The sequence below is a fragment of the Takifugu rubripes genome, chromosome 20, assembly GCF_901000725.2.
Source record: "Takifugu rubripes chromosome 20, fTakRub1.2, whole genome shotgun sequence".
NCBI lineage: Eukaryota > Metazoa > Chordata > Actinopteri > Tetraodontiformes > Tetraodontidae > Takifugu > Takifugu rubripes.
Genome location: NC_042304.1, coordinates 8,003,394 through 8,024,837, shown reverse-complemented (window position 1 = coordinate 8,024,837; position 21,444 = coordinate 8,003,394). Strand labels below are relative to the sequence as shown.

At 45.1% G+C, this 21,444-nt stretch overlaps 1 protein-coding gene across 3 annotated transcripts; it reads right to left on the bottom strand.

Moving 5' to 3' along the window:
* Positions 1–1,035: 1,035 nt before the first annotated feature.
* Positions 1,036–17,978, bottom strand: rxrgb (retinoid X receptor, gamma b). 3 transcript variants are annotated; one of them, XM_011614763.2, is made up of 10 exons: positions 17,837–17,978; positions 6,627–6,862; positions 4,875–5,010; positions 3,341–3,535; positions 3,004–3,164; positions 2,504–2,633; positions 2,145–2,277; positions 1,967–2,058; positions 1,785–1,890; positions 1,036–1,698 (listed from the first exon to the last, which is right to left on the bottom strand). In XM_011614763.2, the coding sequence occupies exons 1-10, from the start codon at positions 17,919–17,921 to the stop codon at positions 1,551–1,553; spliced, it is 1,422 nt and encodes a 473-aa protein (XP_011613065.1). In that variant the 5' UTR covers positions 17,922–17,978; the 3' UTR covers positions 1,036–1,550. The 3 variants fall into 3 exon arrangements, with proteins under 3 accessions (XP_011613065.1, XP_011613066.1, XP_029684373.1); XM_011614764.2 differs by having other exon boundaries at positions 3,356–3,535; XM_029828513.1 differs by lacking the exon at positions 17,837–17,978 and adding an exon at positions 13,446–13,527.
* Between the last annotated feature and the right edge of the window lie 3,466 nt (positions 17,979–21,444).

The following is a 21,444-nucleotide window of genomic DNA, read 5'->3' as shown; positions in this document are numbered from 1 at the left end:
CTCTCTCTCTCCCTCCCTCACTGTTTTGCTCTCTCTACTTCTAAATGAGCGGATAGTTTGTCTTTCATTGAAACTTTAATTTAGATAGATAGATAGATAGATAGATAGATAGATAGATAGATAGATAGATAGATAGATAGATAGATAGATAGATAGATAGATAGATAGATAGATAGATAGATAGATAGATAGATAGATAGATAGATAGATAGATAGATAGATAGATAGATAGATAGAGGGCGCTGTTTGACACTTCCGGTTGTCTTTCACAGGCTAAAGTGCAATAAATGATTCTCTTGGGTTGTTTTTATGTCCCTGCAGGCCGTGGATGTTGTTACATTCTCTTTACATTTGGTTTTTGAGGTGAAAAACATTTGAAGGCGACTCCTGAGACGAGACAGATGATGTAGATTAGAACCACGCTTGAAACATAGACCTTTGGTAATGTGATTATTTATTAAGTTTATGTAGAAAGGCCATGGCCTTTGTTAAAAATAATGGCCTGGAATATCTGCACCTCTAGATTTACCAAAACTTTGCAGTGAATTTTAAGCCATAGACAGGAGCAATGAAAATATGAATATCAACAGTCAATCAACAATTTATTGTTTATTTACTTTAAATGAATTCCGATCAAATGTGTGGCGATCGCTGTCTCCCATATTTGTGGTCCGCGGGCGCCATCTAGTGGTAAATATTGCGTAATACAATAAGGAGACCTCTGGTTGAACTGGCTTCTAAATAAATAAAGTCACCTTTAGAAACACTTTTGCCTTCTCATTGGTCCTGATCTTGGATACTTGTGCCTCAGTTTGATGATTGAATCTTCACTTCCATCTCCTGTTGTCCAGTGAAACTTCACTTATGTTGCTGGGAGGACGGAGCACCTGGATGAAACTGGAAACTGAAAACTGCTGTCATCTTCTCCACTTCAGTCAAAACTTGTTTTATTTAGAAATCACTACTTTTGTGCACGAGGTTAAATTAGTTGTTAAACTCATGACAGGCCTGAGCATAATGATAATGGCATGAAAATGCAGTGAGGGATTTATTAAGAAATGAGGGATTGATGAAGAAAATTCACTCTAAACACTGATAAGTGCTTCAGATCAGCAAGCCTGAGGGGGGTGACACCATGCAACAGTCAGACTAGAGATCACAGGTGTTTCTGTTCACATTTTTAAATAATTTTATTCTGTAAGGATTTTTCAAATCTGTTTTAAGAAATGCTGATGTTTCTGTTATTATACAATTTCTCTTTCAATAAAATATGACTCTTTCAAATTGCATTGGTTTGCTATTAAAATGGACACCTGAAATCATCTATTTACAAAGGTCAGCTGTTAACAGTCCTATTACAGTTCATTGTGACAGTGTACTTGATCCTCCCGGTCACATCCCACCTCAAAATACTTTTTTTAAAATTCAAGGTAATTACATTTTACTAGGTACAAAATATGATGTTTTACAATTTGAATCAAGTCTGTGTTTCTCTTCATCTTGCTGACAGCGCAGGAGTATGTACAGGGGGAAAGGGGGCGGTGCTGGTGTCATGTGATCTGATGCGGCGCCTCCAGCATCTCCATCAGGAAGGTGTCGATGGGCGTGTCGCCGATGAGCTTGAAGAAGAACAGATGCTCCAGACACTTGAGGCCGATGGAGCGCAGAGCGGGCAGGCGCAGCAGCAACTTGGCAAACCTGACACAGAAAAAGTGCCACCGCTTCGATTCAAATCTTTCTCACGTTCACGATTCCTGGAACAGTTTCCTCACGTTCTTTCCTACCTGCCCGGCTGGTCGGGGTATTTGTGTTTCGTGTACGATTCCAGCGACGCGTAAACCTTTTCCCTCAGCCCCTCGACCTCTTGGGGGTTTGAAAGACCTTTCGCATCTATCAACACAATCAGGACAAATGTTGCTCTGCTACGTCGTCGCACAGGTGACAGGTGTCTTTGCAGGTGACCCACCTGGGTTGAAGAGGACGATGGCGCGCAGACAGCCGAGCTCTGTCTTGTCCATCTGCATGTCTTTCATCTTGGACACCAGCTCCGTCAGGACCCTGCAGACATGAATGTAGTTTTAGGGGTCGATATGGAAACTAAGAGACGTCCCTAGCAGACGATGCTTCACCTTTTTGCTACTTACCGATCAAAAATGGAGCCCACTCCAGCGCTGTGAGCGCTACTGCGATGAACGTGGAGACCCGTCGCCAGCAGGATGCCGTCTTTTACTGTGACAGAGCGATGCGAGAAGGAGGCGATGAGGAGCTCATTCCAGCCTGTGGATGAAAGAAGAAAAATCAGGCACCTGATAAACATGTACATTTAAGTGATTTCATGTTTATTTGTCTTTGAGGGGATTTTTTTGGTGGGCTCATGTCAGAAAGACTGTGGTTTTACTTCTAAGCCTGTATGTAAAATGTTACACCAGCAGGGGGCAGAAGATTCAATTTTTCTGAAGGGGAAAACAACAACACGTGTGCTTGTGCGCGTGTGTGCCTCCACCTGCTCGAAGCAGAATGACCTGGTCATCGAGGGGGAGTTCAGAAAAGTGCGGGATCCTCTTGGCCCACTCCACTAAGGTGAAGAGCTGCTTGTCTGCTGCCTGGCAGATATTGGTGACGGGGTCGTTTGTCTGGGCGGGAGGGAGGGGGGGGGCACAAACCAACAAAACAAATCAATGAGCTGAGATCGGTGACGCGGTGCATTGTTTTAAAGCACACAGTTCCAGCATCCAGAGCAGGGGAGATGTTTTCATAGCGACGGCATTATGTCACCGATATGAAACGTAACCACATTAAGCCAGAGGACACATTTGTGTGCCTGTATTTGGCTCAGTCCCCAGGAACTATTCAACACTCCTCCATCGGGCCCCAACTTGCTTCAGGGGACCGTATGAGGCTCCGGCTGCAATGCTTTACACAGACTGTTTGTCTTTTCAGAATGTGCTTAGTTTACACTGAGTCTGAATTACACGTCATATTTATTTAAATCGAAGTGCTTACTGAGTTGCTGGGGATTCCTTCATTGTACGTCTCTGTTTTGGGCTCCACGGCCAATTCAGCATCGAGGATCTTGTCCACAGGCATGTCCTCGTTGAAGCCGCTGGTAGATTCCACCTCGCTGTCTCCGCGCTCTCTCCCCCGCTGCCTCTCTTCCTGCACGGCTGGAACCGCAGACACGCATGCGTTTCAAGTCATTACTGTCCCGACATCCTCATCAGTGCCACCATTTGGACATGACTTAAAACAAATGCCATCAATTCTCCATAAAAATCACTATAATAGGCTGTCTGATAATAAACATTTCAAGAATATAATCAAGCCAGTACAAACGACGCACATCTTGAACACACACCTTCCCGCTTCATCCCCATGGCGAGGCACTTCTGGTAGCGGCAGTATTGGCAGCGGTTCCTCTGGCGCTTGTCAATCAGGCACTCCTTGTTGTCTCGACATGTGTAGGTGAGATCTTTACGGACGGTCCTCTTAAAGAAGCCTTTGCATCCCTCACAGCTGTAGACGCCATAGTGCTTTCCTGCAGAAACAAAGGAAACACACAAGTACTTTGAGGGTAGGTCGGCATGGAAATAGTCTGGGTTGCAGCGATGCTTTCAGGTGCCACATCCCAAACAGAAAACAGCACAATCGGTCAAGATCATTTAAAAGAACCATAATAGTTGGGACAACAAGGCACCGTGAGACGTAAAATAAATGTCCTCAGCAGACTAGAGCGTGAGGATGAATAACAATCCATCAATGTTGCGCAATGTGGGTGAAAAGTAAGTTAAGTTCCCTTGTTGAGATCACATTCAGTGAATGTCACTGGCTGGATTTCCGGTTTCCTGGTGCAGATGACATGTACTCTGGCATGCAAGCGTGCCGTTTATGAGTATTGGCAGTGTGTTCTGCATTTCATTTAGTAAATAGCAAAGTAATCCACGGTGAACAACGCTGCTGATTGTTGGAGTTTGCGCCGTTGGGACCCGAGCCCAAGACTCAAACATGCAAGTATCGAACTCACTGGCCACTGTAACGGTCCTGGTGTCGCAGGACACAATGGACCAGAGGATGGAAACCACAAACAGCGGGCTCAAGAGGTTCCCGAAGGCTCGACATCAACACCCTGCAGGACGTTGTTGGGCGATGCCTCAAACAAGCATGAAGTTATCAGTCCATATGGCGCGGGGCCCTATCGACAGCAGTGCCACAGAAAACCTTTTTCAGAACAGATTCTTATTAAAAAAAAAATACACAGTGACCTCCAATAACCCAGGATTGGTTACCATAAAAGCACAACAAACCCGAAACCCGTAAAAGCCTGTTTCCTGCCACACTCCCACAGAGTTGCGATCATGTTCTGTATTCTACATATTTACACAGAACGACTTCTTTAATCGTCACAAAGTCAATATCACAGGTTTATCCGGAAGATCTCACATTGAAAGTGGCAACAAATGCAGATTCCTATGATTTAAGAGAAACAGGACATGTTGGAGAACCTCTAACCAACCTGAACGATGAAAGAGAGAAGGAAAAAGATGCGGTAAGGCTGCTCAACGGCATGGAAGGAAATTAAAGTGTTTTGCCACAACAGTCTAAGTTGACTATCTAGTCAAGTTTCAGGATGCTGGTAAACAACGGCATCATGTTGGTAGAAGGTGAAGCTACATTCATTTCACATTTATGGAGGCGATTCCCCTATTCAAGCAGATCTGAGGAATAATGTCACTCCACTCAACCTTGATTTAGCATAATTTCCCTTCTAGCATCCCATAAATGGTCATCTGTCATGAGCACAGAAATATCAGTATCTGCCTTCTCATGCTTTCAGTCACGTCTGCTGGTGATGTCGGCACGATTCCCCGAGTCGTTACCTGAGGAGCGGTCCCCGCAAATGGAGCAGATGTGTTTTGAAATGCCGCCGGGGCTCGTTGACTGGTAGTTGATGTTTCCCAGGTTGTGCAGACCCGGCGGAGGCTTGATGTCCTCTGAGCTGTTCATAGAATTCATCTGAGGACAACAGGAAGACACAGGCGTCAGAATCTAAGATGAGGTGGAAAGCACTGCAGCATTACAGAGCCTGAGAGGAAGCAGAGAGGAAGTGAGAGTGGAGCGTTTCATGGCACTCCCCCTTCCTCTCCTTTAGCCTCCCTCTGCTGTGTTCTTCTCTCCCCTCCCACGCGTTTTAGCTGCAACCGTCTCAGAGTGCGATCACATGCCCGGGTGGTGGGTGGGGCTCAGTCTGAGGCCTGTCATACAGGTTTTTTTTAGTGTGTGTAGACAAGGGGGGGAGAGTACATACCAGTCACGTGTAGAGGAGGTGCAGTACTCACATTTGGACGGCAGGTGGAGGTAATGTGCAGGAATTTTAAAGGGACGTTTTTAAAATAATCACAAATTGTTTCAGGGGAACATAAAACCATGAAGCTAGTGAAACTCAAATAATCTCTCTGGACTGTAAAAGTGCTCGGCAACTCTGGACAGTTCAAGTCCAGCCTCCTTTGATGTCTGCATATCTCTTTGGTTCTCTTATCAGCCTTGCACCCTTTGACCCTTCTCTCCTACTGACGAGCGGCAGACTAGACGTGTATTTGTCCTGCACATTTTTTTGTTAGTTCAGTTGTTTACGTGCACACATCTGCGCCGTATGATGAAACCAAGGCCTGACCTACATATGCCCTCATGTTCTATATATTTGATGCTGTGTGACAAATAGGACATCCTAGTCACTTCAGGCTCTTCCTATCACTTATTTATTATGTGCACTCTTTTTTTTCTATACATCTTTTCACGTAGTCGGCACAGCCTTGTGACCTTACAGCAGAGCATATGATGAAAGTCTATTCTTCCTTTTATTCCAGCAACATCTCTGACTGTGCAGCCCCATTGAGTGATCCAGCTCGCAGTCCTCTCCATTCTGCGTATGTGAATCCGTGACCAGCGTTCATTCTACTCTAATTCTAAAGTTTAGAGAAAATCTTTATTTTACTGGATGTCTGGAAATGCGTTGCAGTGTATTAAACTGTTACTGATCTGGATTATTGTACAGTAGTGTCCTGGGTTTTTCATACAGAGCATGGCGTGGAGAGCGTGCAGCTTCCTGCGATTAAGGTTGCCTTGCTGCAGTTTATGTAGCACAATCTGAGGAAGCAATTCTAGCAAAGCAGCGAATAAAAGTACCTCTCCTCTACACGCTGAAAACACCTCCAGAAAGATAGTTCTCTCTGTGCAATCAATGAGGGCACCACTGGTCCCCGTGCGATTATCCTGCATGAAAGCACTAATGCACAACTTGACCTTTGGGTCAAAAAGTTTAAAAGGTTAGAAGAAGAATAAGGGAGGGAGGGACGTTAAAGCGCAACAAGTACACACAATAGGTGAAGTTTGCCTACAAACTTTTAGGATTTTGGTGGGGATTTCAAGACTGACATGCAAAAGATCAACCAATTTGCACATGGGTTTAGGACGTTTTACACAGGGTGGACAGCTTTTAACTACAGGTAATAGAACACATTAAAAATGAGATTACTTTGTTAAACTCACCATATTTTGAATTGAAAATCAGGGAAACTACATGCAAATAAAGCTACTAATGAGCATCAACGCAGCCACACACATGTTCACACCTGTGGACTATTGATGGGTCCAAAGTTCATGTTGGGTGTAGACGGCAGCGACACAGATGGCGAGCCCAGAGAAGAAGTGATGACAGAGTAGGGCGAGGCCAGGCCGTTCATTGGTGAGCCCAAGGTGGTCATGGGGGACAGCAGCGGTCTGGAGGTGTTGATGACTGACGGGTGGCCCACCATGCCACCCATGTGAGCCGGCTGAGCGTGGGCAGCGCTCATCGGCCCCGACGAATCTGGACGGGGAAAGGGCAGCTCGTTAAAACGTGCGAGACACAAGATAAAAGAACTTTACTGGCTAATTATTGTCATTCGTATATGAGGAGATTCATTTATTGTTTTAGATCAGTTCAGTTTGAACAGAACTTCTGAAGAGCAGTATCTCAGGTACAGCAACAGCTGTGGCTTAATCATCCTCCTCCCATTGCAGACGCACGTGAGCGGCGTTGATTCATTGATCTAATCACATCAGACTCTGCTGATACAGTCGCTGAAAAGCCCAGTTTCATCTTCTTAGTATTATATTTTCTCCAGTCAGACCAAACAGACTAGAAGGCCTTTTAGCTAGCTGCAAACATGGGGAGTTCTGAGTGTTCCATGCTACTTCCATCATCTTGATTTTAATTCCTTCTCTGACATCTCTGGATCAGCTTACTTCCGCTAACCGCAGAGCATCCACAGTCCACCCAGACCAGTTCAGTTCTGTTTGAAGGGTATGGATACAGGAATGATCTGACACATCCATAATATTCTAGTGTGTTAGCACAATGGTTTTAGAAGCCGTTATTCCAGTTTGTTGGTCAGTGACAGCGCTGTAGTAGTACATTCCAGCAGCTCAATATGACGGACAGCAATAATTAAAATTGTGAAGATCATTTTTTTTAAAAGATTAAACTAAAGAGTTACTACCCCTCCTCTCTTTACCAGAACTATTCTCTTTTTTCAATCAGTCCCAAAAGGCTCCAGTATCTATACTGTATCTGTTTTATTTCCATTTATAGCTTATGTCATACATCCAGTCACATGATTATCACAGTGCACCGTCCGTGCAACCATTCCAGTGCACAAGGAAGGAAACCACATCCAAGCTCAGCGTCTTCCTTTCAAGTTTTGAAATGCGTGCAAGGACAACTGAAGAAGGAGATGGAGCAAATACTCGCAAGCCTCTATCTCAGAGAAAAGATAGACTAGTTATAATCCTGACGGGCAACATTCAGTGTATAGTGAAACGCTGTAAAATATTAAGGAATAAATTATCAGAATTTCATCCAAAAATAAAAAAGCATCGTGCCTTTATGACTGACAGCTTGCCAAGAAATGCCTTCCTCACTTTGCAGAATACTGAACTTTTGAGCTGCATCATTTCTTTTTCCTCATGACGCTGCGTTCAGGTGAAATGGGAAAATGCTCATGTCCCATTGTTTTCCACAAATCAAAGGTGGTAACAATACAGCTAAATAATTGTGACAACAGGTGTAAATGACAGTGTGTTGGCCATCACAACGTAACACGCTTCACCATCAACTGTGGCGTGGGCGGGTGAAACGAGGCCGAGAATCTTAGAATAAATTGCTGCTTAAGAGTTCCATATGACTTTCTCCGGCACAAATGTGGCTGGGGGGGATGAAACCCATCTGACTTTGGTCACAGGGTGCTGATTTAGATCTGCATCCACTGATAGAAAGTGACAGGCTGGCATTTCCCTGGATGACCTACTTAGGAAAGCTGTCAGTCATCTGGGTAACAGGACTCGCTGTGTGATTTCACGCATGTGCCACAGCTATCGGAACATTTATCGTCAATGCTAAATAAAAATACCATCACCACCACGTAGGACCCGCATCTTTTTTACGCATTCCTGGGTACGTGCTGTGCCTCCGGTGGCAGCATCTCATTCTGACATAAGGACTGTTGCCGCTGCCACCAAAAGCACAATAAACGCAGCCACTGAATGCTCAGAAATTCCAGAAGCTTCTGTTTTCCTGTGTCAGTGCACCATCCCCCGCCTTTAAACACACACGTACATACGCATTTGATTCGAGCTCTTTATAGCTTGCGTAGATTTCAGTTGCTACCGATGCAAAGATGAAGTTGTGGCATGTGCAAGGGGTCAGTCCATGCTGCTTCAGGTGACAGTACAGGCAAGCACCAAAACTGGGACCTTAAACACACAATTCAATAAAGTAAAGTACGTAAAATCTAATATGAGACTCAATAGTTTGGACAGACACTCAGCTGCAAAGTGATCCTCTGCATGTAAAGATGAACAACGCACACTAGCAGGCAACTATAGTGACCCGCTCATCTTGTGGAACCTTTATATGTTGTCATTTTTAATTATTTGAAAGGATGATGTGATGACTGAGAACAGTTGACATTTCCTATGATAAGCACAACATGTACCAAGACAGAGCAGACTGGTGACAGGTTTGACCATGAGTATCTTTTTGGTACATTTCTTATAAAATCTGTCACAATATCGAATTTCAACAGTTTGTTGCTGTTTGTCTAATAATATCAGCTGAGTTCAGGACTTTTACTCATTTCACAGTGTCACTGTCATTTTTGACCCACGGCAACAATGAAGCCCAAATTAGATCCTCCTCAGCCACATGTAAGAAAATCTAGTTAAAGGAAATGGAACGTTACAGTGATTGAAGACAGTCACTCTGAGATTTTTTTTTTTTGGGGGGGGGGGGGGGGGGGGTAGAATGTCACAACGTCTGTCTGGATGCAGGTTCTGCTTGAATCAAAACACATTCCGAAACACACACAGCTGGCTGTCTACTCCCTCTCTGAGTGCCAAGGAACAGATGTTGTGCAACTTCCTGTTTAGCACTGAGACTATAGCCTCCCCCCGTCTCACTCGCCCACTTTCTCAGCCCTCCACTGGTGATCCCTGGCAGGCAAAAGTGCAATGGGGCCTCCCTCCCCCACAGAGCTGAGGGACCATAAAGATATGACACAGTAAAATACAAACGGCATTAATCCCTCGCTATAGCCCACAGTGCAAGTCTACAATGTAAATGTAAGCAAAGACTGCTCTGGATTGCTGCTTGTCTATTTGCCTGAATAATGAGCTTATGTAATGGAGGAGTTGCACGTACTGTGTCTGATTTTGAGCGCTGACCCCTTCTCATTATGTGCATGAGAAATTCCCTTCCAGCATCGTAAAAATCTATTCTAGAAGCGCAGCTTAGGAGACACAGTGACGGGGCTGTTGTCGCACTATTCAGCAATTTAACACAATGTCAAAACAAGAAAGTATGTAGAAGGTCCTGCCCAGGGCAACAAATGACAGCACTGGTTGCAGACCTGTAAGAGCCAGAGTCCTGCACTGGTCCCGAATATGTGTTTATTTCAGGATTATTGTAAATCAAAAGAGACATCAGGCTGAAAACTGATATTTCAACTGATATTTCAAGAGTGATTGGATGCTGCCGTACCCATTCAACCTCCTTCTATCTCCGCAACAAAAGTCAAGCTTGAGGCGAAACCGAACCCGACACAGAGGGGCACAAAAGCACGTGGGCAGTCAGCTGGTCAGACGCCTAAAAGGGGAAAGACTGGCAACGTGAGGGCACTTTGAGAAGTGTGAGGGTGTGTTGGTGAGCTCTGTGGGTAAGGAGGCCAACGCATTTCACGGAGGAAGCGTAAATCGCCCGGAGCGGCTCAAAGGGGCCTATCCTGGAATCACCCGCCTCGACCAACTGTTCCGTGTAAATCACCTTTACATAAAGAAGCCTCTGGAATGTACATTCCTCTCACACATTGTAAAATACGCATTAGTGGCCACCAGGAGGCTGCTCGCAGACCCAGACTCACGCCGGTTTCTCTCCTGTGTTTGCCGTCAGCCGCTGCGGCGGCCCAAGCATCTATTTGTGAGCAAACAGACGGCAGTGAAGGGCACCTTTGACCATCGGCGCCACAAATCAAAGGTCGCCTGTTGCCAAACGCGTGAACCAAGTTCAAGCCAGTACCTGTTTGCAGCGGAGCTGCTCTGATCATTCCCAGAAATGGTCAAGGAGAGAAGGGAAAAGCCCTGCAGGCACATCATCCACCATAAGCCACTCATGATGAAACCATGATGAAAAACCAAGCGTTCTGTCCTATTCAACAGCTAAGTCACAGACCACAAACCTTCTAATTCCCTCTCAGTTAATTACTGGTTAATGGCTGGATGGAATCACTCCTTTGTGTGGTAATTCGATAAACCCCACAGCCCTCTAACTAACATTATCTCTTATCTGGAGAGAAGAGCAGTACTGGAGGTGTATGTTGGGGATGGGACAGCACAGCAGCACATTCTTACACTGCTGTTACATTGATACACCTGCGTGGATCTGATCGCTACCTTGTTTCCATGTCTCCGGGAGTATTTTGTGGTCATGCGACCGGTCTACTGATCATATCAGCAGCTGACAGTCCCGCGGCCATATGAGGGGGAGCAGAAGACATCCTAAAGTAATCAGACGGATGGCTTGCAGACCTCATTAGGAGCAGCAGACATGTGATTAAGAAATCTCAAGCTCACCAGCAGCAGCCACAAATCCTGGTCAGAGACGCTTTTGTCACAGAAACACGATTAAAAATTAAAAAAATAAAACATTGATCCCCCCCCCCCCCCCCCATGTGTGCACAAAAACACGAGCATTTATTTATTAATTTATTTGCTAAATGAGGTTGATGTCTGATCAGTTGTGTCAGCAAATCCTCTTATCCCTGGGTAAGTATATGGAGCTCAGCAGGCCAGCTGTCAAGAAAGGTAGGGAGCCGAGAGGGAGGGGACAGGGGGAGGGACAGGGCCAATTAGGGGAGATGGACGGATGGACGGATGGATGGATGGATGGATGGATGGATGGATGGATGGGTGGGTGGGTGGGTGGATGGATGGATGGATGGATGGATGGATGGATGGATGGATGGATGGGTGGGTGGATGGATGGGTGGATGGATGGATGGATGGATGGATGGATGGATGGATGGATGGATGGATGGATGGATGGATGGATGGGTGGATGGGTGGATGGATGGATGGATGGGTGGGTGGGTGGGTGGATGAGTGGATGGATGGGTGGGTGGGTGGGTGGATGGATGGATGGATGGATGGATAGATGGATGGATGGATGGATGGATGGATGGATGGATGGATAATAGATGCTGTTTTTCCTACCCTGAAACAGTGTCCCTCCCTGCCTCTTGTGACATTTTCACCACAAAAGGGATTTAATCTGCTAATATTAAATCACCCAGTGGGGGGAAATGGTGATTCATTTTCTGAAGGTAAAACATGACAAAAAAAATCTCTATTCCCAAATAAAATACCTCAAATAAAAACACTTTGAGGTTTGTTGTTTTTGGGGGGTGGGGGTTGCAGAATACTTGAGAGTGTAGCAATCAAAAACTGTGTTTCCTCCAAGCAAGACAGTCCAGGTCAGCTGACAGTGGAGTCGGCTGTGAGTAACGGACAACATGACACAATGGCGATAAACTCAGGCACAAAACTGTGAAGTGGGAGCAAATCTCATCTCAACCACTTCCAAATCATCAGTCATGCTGCATGGCGATGAAATGCAAAAACAACACAAGGGAACAAAAAGGAACAGCTTAAATTAAACATCAACCCAACCAATAGCCAGTAAAGGTGTCCTTGTCCATTCCTAAATGTTTGTTTTCTACAGAGGCGTATAGATAACACACAGTAACGCTAAAGAAATTAGCTCTAAATATTGTCTTGTATTGTGGCCTTATAAATAAGGGAATTCCCCGCCCCCAAAAAAAACCAAAATCAAGTCAAGCTAATGAACATCATCTGCTGTCTATCTTTGTATCAACAGACACTGCAGATGTGCCAGAGGGATGTTTTTATGGCCAGGAGAGGGGGGAGGGACGGGGACAGGATCGATGAGGAGGCCAGAGCTGAGACAGGGGACGAGATAAAGACTGTTTGAAACTTAAACAGTCAGAGATAACACAATTCCACTGGCTGACCAAGCAGTCCTCGAAAACAAACAGGTGGAGATCACGCACACACACACACACACACACACGCACACACTCTACTCTTGCAAGAGAGCAACCAGGGTGACCTGACCTCTGTACCTTCGACCTGATCCTAGAAAGACAGCCAGACGACACAGCAAGCTCAACGAAGCCAAATAGTTCAGGGATAGAGCAAGTTGACTGTTGCACATGTATCCTTAGTAACACTTAATAACTGACCCCACTTGATTTATGTAAAAAAAAACTTTTATGAATGAACCCTGTCTCTGTCACCAAACTATCTGTGGTTTTAATCAACTTTCCTTTATAAAAGAAGTGGATTAGCCTGATATTACACGTCCCGTGTAGTCATCAGAGCACTTTCCGTGCTCTGTTAGACTTATCCACAATGTTCTGCCCTTACAGCAACTCAGAAATGGAGAACAAATTAACATCTCATGGTTTTCTTCCACAGAGGAGAAACTACAGTTGTAAACAGGAGTCACAAGCTTTGCTCAAGGACACCAGAGGAAAGACAAAGTTCTGTGTTATCAATTTAAAACACGTAAGCAGTTTCTAAGTAGGCTGCAAAATGTGCCTTCTACATCCTTTTGGAATCATTAGGAATTGGGGAGGTGATGGAAGGATGCACCACCACCACTACTCACTTCTGAGTCCTAAAGTGGCTCAACCTTATTCTGACACTTCCACCACTGATGAATTCAAAGACCAGGCAAGGATTCGAGGCAGGAAGCGTAAAAGTTTTCACGCCAGCAGTCAGATTTTGTTTTTGCCTGAGCTGACACTTTGCAGCAAACAGCAAACCCAGCTACTCACAGTGGCCAGAGTCTATCTCCTGCCCAGGGCTTCCTCCAGTTGCAGGTGATGCCAGCGTGTGCCACATGTCTTCGGGTACAGATCCCAGCCAGTCCGGACCAGCACGCGGACTCGACAGTTAGTCCTCAGAGGGAAGATATGCAGTGATGGGGTCGGTCGAAAATAATTAAAAAATAAATAAAAATCAAACACTTTTTTAAAGCAGCCAGATCACGAGAGCTGCTACGGACAGAAGGGTGGGGGCTTAGCAAAGGGCAGAAGAGGTGGAGTCCACCGGTGCCGGTTATAGGATTACACAGATTATCCGCCCGGGGAGATCAATCCCACAGGAGCTGTTTGCTTCCCGATCAAATCAGCTCTCGTCTCATGTGTCTGTCTTAGTGTTGGTAAAATTATCTGCACAGAGACACCTGTTGTAGCGGCAGAGCACCGTGCCATGGGCGTGTGTGTGTGTGTGTGTGTGTGTGTGTGTGTGTGTGTGTGTGTATGTGTGTGTGTGTGTGTGTTGGGGGGGGGGGGGGGTTGGTACTTACGATTATGATACTCAGAAGTTTCCTATTTCTCCCTTGTAAAAGGATCAGGACTTGAGAACATGAGGGATAGTGAGCCACTGAGATTCCACTAGTCCTCAGAAGCTTTTTCTTTTATCTGTCAGATATTTAGACACAAAACACTAAAAAAGGTGTCTGTCTTTCACTCCTTTTAAATGCCAGCTTGCAATTTTTAAAAAAAAAAGTTTTTACTGTGGCGTGTTCCCCCTGTGAACATTGTTAAGGTGTTTGTGTGTTTAACCAGTGTTGTGGCATGCCAGGAAGTGGGGAATTGTCTTCTTAAGTGCTCCAGGATGGTGGAGTAAACACACAGCTAAGTGAAACCCCAGATGGAGATACAAGCCAAAAATATAACTTAAAGGCAATGAAGAACAATACATGACAAATCCTAAACGGAACCTAAATAAACTTTTGAAAACATTCAGGGATCAATTCAATCTTTACTCCAACAGGCCCACATTTCAGGCCTTTAAAGACTATCATCAAAACCATCAAACCTCACACCAGGGATTACAAAGTGCTTTAGTCTGCAGGGGCTTTTTAATCTACTCTGCCGGCCAATCAGAGACCCTGACATTTGGTGTCTTGAACCAGCCCATGACTCCACTTTTCTTGTGCAGAGCACCTGCATGAAGCTGGATCAAATGTCCGTACAGTGCTGTAAAGATCACCACAAGAAACCAAATCCCCACTGTGACCCAGTCAAGAGAATACACACTTGCCTCACCAGACGATATTTAAATATAGCCCCTCTGAAGCGCATCTGCTGCGTTACAGTAGGGTGACCTGACCCACATCAAACACACCAAATTAACCGCGAGAACCGTAATTGGCATTCAGAAGCAGATCTTCTGAAAGAAACGGGATGGTTGGCGGCCTGACAGCACAGGTATGATAATAAAGCCTGCTGTACTTTAAATCTGACAGATATGAAGCAACAATGGACCATTCACATCACTCTTGACACTTGTGACAACAGGAAAGATTTTAATATGAAACATGAAACGTTTCAATCTGGAAAGAGTTTACCTTGGTATTTAAAAACAATAATGAATACTGTTGCAATTACGTCTGACTTTATTGACCATCTAGCCTGTCAGCCAAAGTTTCCACCACTTGGGATTTTATTTTTGGCAGCAGTCCTCTCCTCCAGGAAATTTAGGATCGGTTAGACACTGATTAAAAAACTGTCAAAGGATAGCACCGACAGAGCCCCAAGTCTTCAACGATCAACACATCATTGACTTGAATGGTACCCCCTCTGCAACAGTGTCACTGTTGCGGGCTCAGGTTCCATGGCTTTTACCACGGCCTTCAGGCAAAATCTGACCCCAGGCCATCATGGGAATTTATCTCAGCGCAACAGTTTATTGCAGTTCTATAATGGGTAAAACACTCAGATCACTCTAAGATGTGCTCTTAAAAAGACACCATCTCATGTTAAACTGCCTGTTTTGCTGTTGTCCCTTCCTAAAATTAGACACTGCCTGAAGTGATTTGATTTTTGGGACAGAGACACATTGGTGTTTGCATCCCTGTGTGGTGTGTGTGTCATTGCTACACAGTTACTAATGAAAACTGTTGTACAGATCTCATCATACAGCTGCAGCCTCTAGGGCCTTTCAAGGTTCTCTGCGTGATTAAAGCAGGAATTAATTCAAGGCTCTGACCTTCTTTGCTAATGACTAATTACTGACAATTATTCCGGAGAATGGCCTCCTTACACCCCGTCTTTTCCTTTATCCTGTTCTCACAATTAGCACCCACTCAGGCCCGGCGGTCTCGTTTGCACTGACACAGAAATGCACTCAGTCAAATGTGTCTGGAAATGGACCTATTGTCTGGCTGGTCTTTTTGCACTCATGCATGTGCACCGGAGGGTTTAAGCTACAGAATTCTTGAGCAAATACCTGCACAAGGACACACCTTCTACCTGTGTGGTTTATTTAACTCAGCGGCAGAGGGTGGGTGAATGCAGGGATCGGCCCGTGACAGAGCAAAGACTTTGCAGTCAAACAGAACACCCAAATTCTTGAAGTCACATTATGTCATCACACATTGGCTGTGTAGTGTGTGTGTGTGTGTGTAGCTGGAGGTGAATCATTGACCTCTGGCAAGTGATGAGAGCTCACATCAACGAGGGTGACCTCTCTCTACCCCCTCCCTGCATTTCCCCTCTACTTCTCCCTCTCCACTCTCACTCCTGTTCTCCTTTCTGCTGCAACTTCCCCTAACGGCGAATCTTCTCACAAAGTCAAACACATGCGGGGAGCTGCCTCGCGTCAGCCTGTCTGGAATCACTTCCACCAGCGGAAAAAACGAATGCAAACTCATCTGCAACTGGACCGTCTGCTGCTCTTCCAGAAACAGTTTACGGCCCTTTTCTTCATGAGCGTTCTGAAGTGGGCTGTTGATGGTAAACACCATCATAAGTCAAAGCTGAGGCCGTTCCTTTAAATGTTCTCTGGGTGTTTTGGGTTTAGCCTCAGAAAGAGTTTAGCAGCTTTTAGTTTTAGCATTTAGGAAGGTTTTGGCCTTCGCTGAGTTTCATTTAACATGAAGTCGGATAAGTCTTAAAATACACTCAAACACACAGCTCGTCCAATTTGGTCACAGCCTGCAGGAAATGATTTTAACGAGTAACTGGCGCGGCTGTTTTAAATAACATATCTATATTTATGTGGCCTGATTTGCAAATGCCATCTCCATCAGATCAGAGTGGGTCTTATGAGGTGGCCATGATAGACCTGGTGCTCCATGGGGGCTCTGCTTTGTCTGGAGGCTTCCCTCAACATGTTCTCATATCCAGATGTCTTTCTTGTGTCCCTTGGAGGCGCATTCACTATGGAAACAATTTTCAGTCCCTCCGAATGGTGCCAAGATATCCGAGATAACATAAAGGGACTTCAAAGAGGTATGATTTGCCTCTTTATAATGCCACATTATCAGTCTATCTCTCACCTCCCCCCCTCCCTCCCTACAAAGGACAGTGTAGTAAAAGCATGAGTGTATCTGTCACAGCGGTGACAGAGTGAAAGAGAGGGAAAAAACATCACATGATAAATGATGCACATAGTGTGTGACTCGCCGAAGCTGAGGGAAAAAAATGAGCCTCACGTTGCAGACGGTCCAGTTTTAAGATGGTTTGGGCTGATTTAAACGCAATGCAGGCGCTTCTTCGGCCCAGTGGGGACACGAAGTCTGTTTTCCACGTGTTGCAAACTGCACGCTAAGAAGTACGAGTCATTTCCATGGAGGCTGTCACAGCAAATACTGATAATAGAATAAAGCCATCAGCTGGTTCCAGGTCAAAGTCAACACGTCAGAGCAGAGTTCAGCCGGAGTGGGTAAAAATCACATCGTGCTGTCATTCGGCTGGATAAAAAGCACCGCGATGACCGCGCCAGAGCGCACAAAACTACAGCCGTTTACCTTAAAAATGAGCTCTGCCTCCGAAAATCGCCATTTTACGAATTTCTCACTGAATCTGACACCCATACACAACTAAAAAAAATTTAGCAAAGCAAGAGACGCGCGGCGAGCGCCATAAATTACATAAGCGCAATTAAAGTGCCAACCTCTGACCTTGCCTGACCTGCACAACAACGATCACCTGACGTTTTCTATTAGCAGCAAATTTAAACAGGCAGCGGCTGAAAGACTGTGGTTAGCGACAAGTTGAAGAGCCGGACTCCTGGACACCGGCTGATAAAAGTGTGCGGACGGCGGCTCGGCGCGCCGTTCCGCGCAGGATCGCCACGAAACGGACGCGGTTGCATGAAATCAAAACAAACCGTAGAGAAACCGAAAGGGACACGGGGGGAGCGTGGAAGAACTTACTGAGGTGTAAATATGGATCATTGCTGTCCATAATGTGCGAGTTGAAGCGTCGATCTCCTACAGTCGATGCTGCATCCCAGCGCATTCCTCTCCCAGCCCGACTCAACTCTGCAAGGCGGCTCTACACGGGGGCCCAACAAGGGGGGCGGGGGGTAAACAGGGCTTCTCCCAATGACAACAGTGCTCGATATCAAGCTTACAAAGCGATCCTGATCCTGCAGTGACGCTCTGTTGCAATGTATATTAAACGTGGTATAGAATGAGATTTGCGGCAATCTACTAAAAAATAATGTAAAAATGCAATGTTGTTGTATGCAAGAACTAATAGACGTTTAAGGAGCCGAGACAGAATAACGTCAGGTGTGTCAAAGGGACATTTTCTCTGAGGTTCACTGACTTCTTTTTTTGTTCATTGGAACAAACCAATCATTTATGCATTTATTTTAAGTCCCTCGACATTGTTTTCCAGGTCATTTGTGTGCTAATGCAAATGTATTCAATAAATGCAGTTTGTTGTTAGTTTGTCTTTAAAAATGCGATTAAGTTGAGTTTAAAGAAGCAGAAGTGGGAAGTAGATAGTCCCTCAAATTTGACTTTATGATTGCATTTAGTCCATTGATAATTTGTTGTAGTTGAACTTGCAACAAAAATGTCAATTCAAATTCCACATAGTTCTTTCTTTCTTTCTTTCTTTCTTTCTTTCTTTCTTTCTTTCTTTCTTTCTTTCTTTCTCTCTCTCTTTCTTTCTTTTAAAATCAAATTTGAGACATTGTTTTCATCCCCTGTTCTCTCCCTGAGCCTTTGGTGTTTACCTTCTGCTAATGGGAGCCCTGGTCTGGGTACCCCCCGGAGTCCCCCCACAACCCCGTTCAGATTGCGGGGTCATGCAGGGGTCCCTCAGAAGGTTATTCAGGAGTCAAGCCGCTGTGACGCTTTCACAGTCCTCCAGTGCGGAGCGGGCAGACGCTCCGTCAAATGCCGTCCTCGCTGACCACTCAGCCGCTAATGGGACAAGCACCCCCGGTCCCACCGTCCTTGTTACAGCGACCCATAAAGGCGCACAGGAGGATGCTAACCAAGATGAATGGCGTTTTTTTTCTCTGCTCATTCTGCACTAATCAGAGCTTTTCATTTGTTATAGCCTTGCGCCAGCCCCTCCACCGGCAGCCTCCATTACGGCAAGATAACGTATAAATTCATTAAAGTCAAAGAGGGACGTTAAAATGGCCATTTGTCACATCTCTCTTTGTGTGTCCTAATGGTGGCACATGGTTCAAGGCATTGAGATTATTTTGGGGGACCTTTTTTTTCCGGCCTCTACACTTAGAGAAACGTGGGAACTTGTGTTTTTCTTTTTAGAAAAGGATAGATTTTTAGTTCCATTATTTAAGTTAATTCAGTCTTCTGTGACTGGAATCAAATAAAAAAAATATGTCCACACTCTTAAATTAGGCTTGTTTATTTTTTTTTTATTTGTTTTTGCCATAACAAAACTCCATCAATCACCCTCAGAGGCCTCCCCTCCCCTTCTCCACGCAGCAGACTCACAGTAAACCAGCTAATCCCTTTGTATTCACACCAGTGTTCCCACTAAACAATGTCCCAAACCTAATCCCAAACTAGCCTTGACAAACCTGGGCCACCTGCTAGCAAGGAGCCAGCAAAGGCCAAAGCAGGCAATCATTCTAAAGTCAAAGAGAATTTCTGTTGTCAATGAGCTGATTTTTCCTTTTGCAGACTGTGCTTGGGCTGTGCATCAGGACGGAAGTCCTGGCGACGTCCTCACGGGAGAGGTCTCTCTCCGGCTGCCTCCGATGCCATTAGCTCATCTCGCATTTTATCGTAGGGACTCCCACCCCTCTGGTCTTTCCCCACACCCCCCTTTTTTATCCATTCTGACAACCCTTGCCCCCTGCTCTATACATAAACCTCGAGATGATAAGTGTCCCCCCCTCTTTGTGCCGGCCAGGATAAGACAATACCACACAGCGCTGCCGAATATCATCCATCTCTTAGGTCATCAATCAGGGACACAAAAGATGAAATGTTGCTGCAGCTCCCCTTTTTTCACAAAAAGGGTCTCTCACTTCTACTCCCCTTTTTTTCTCACTGCTTGGTTCCTTCACACTACGTGGAAGGAATATGCAACTCTTTTTAAGCATTAACGTCCACACCCCGCCAGATCTTTCTCTGATGAGCTGCTCTCGTTCACCTGCAGTGTAGCAAAGGCTCTGCCTGACTGAAAACAGTCACTCGGGGAAATTTACACAAGATAGTTCGGCGGTAGATCCAAATTGAATGCATGGTGGAGTATTAAAACCACCATTCACCTCCCGTCAGTCATCTTTTCTGCCTCATTAGGTTTGTATTCTGAGGACCAGCGTGAGGCTTTTTGTCTTTGGTCTTTGTCTTGCAGTAATGTCTGAGATTAGGAAAGGGGCCCGAGCTGCACACAAAGCACAACACATGTTATTGGAACAAAAATCATGTATGACACCATAAAAAAATCCATATTTAAAAAAAAAAAAATCCATGCTGCATTTGATGCAAATGTTGCGTGAAAGGGTCCTGTCGGCATCATCAGATTGTCTTGATAATCTATGTTAGTCTGGATCTGAGGGGCTTTACACAATCAATATGATAAGCCCTAAGCTGCCCACGGACCGGAGACACCACCGTGCACGCCATTACCGCGCCACTCCAATCAGACCACTGTGCATTATCATTACCATTATGACACGTGATATAGGCAGACACATGGCTCATATTCTTGAACCCCGGTTTGGCACTTAGCAGATAATGGATTGTTTGATGTCAGCAATTGGTGCAGTCGCACCAGTGCATCATCAGTAAAGATAAAGACTTTTTGGGAAGAATATTCGTCAAATATCGACGTTGAACTCTGCTAATTGGTTTTGATGTGACAGGACAGACTGCTGGCAGATGGTTAACCTATATGTTCAACTATACCTTGCTGTGATAAGTTAAGATGGACTGGGGGGGTTTGTTCTTTTATAACAGAGCGGGACCAATCCAACCAGGCCACCTCAGGTTAATCCTTACTACGACCTGAAATGCCCATGAGGGATTACTGATTTTTAGCACACAATGTCCCTTACCACTATGCCCGTGCCATTTAAATACCACAAAGTCAAAGAATATTACTTGTGTGTCTCACCTTTAAAGTACAAACCTCTGTGCAGAGATGATGTTTGTTTAAAATGGCTCATTTGACATGCATACGGTACTCGCTAAAATGTGTAAATTAATGCATTTACCTTGGTATTTATTCCAGTACATGCAAAATATTGGATCAGAAGGAGAGTGTGCAAATTTGCAAACTGATTCAACAAATAAGGACAGGGCCACCAATCAATAAGAAGTACCTAACCCATGTTGAAACATCTTAAATAAAGAGTGACGAGAGGCAATCACAAGTTGGACCAGCAAGAGAGACTTAAGAAAGGAAATGGAACCACAGCACTGGTGATCTCACAGTGGACTGTTGTCGCCCCTGTTGGCAAGTGCAGCGAGGTCTCTTGTGTTTTCAATCCAGTCCTTGAACAGAACATTCTAAAATAAGGTCCAGGTGCCCCTCCTTTCCCTCT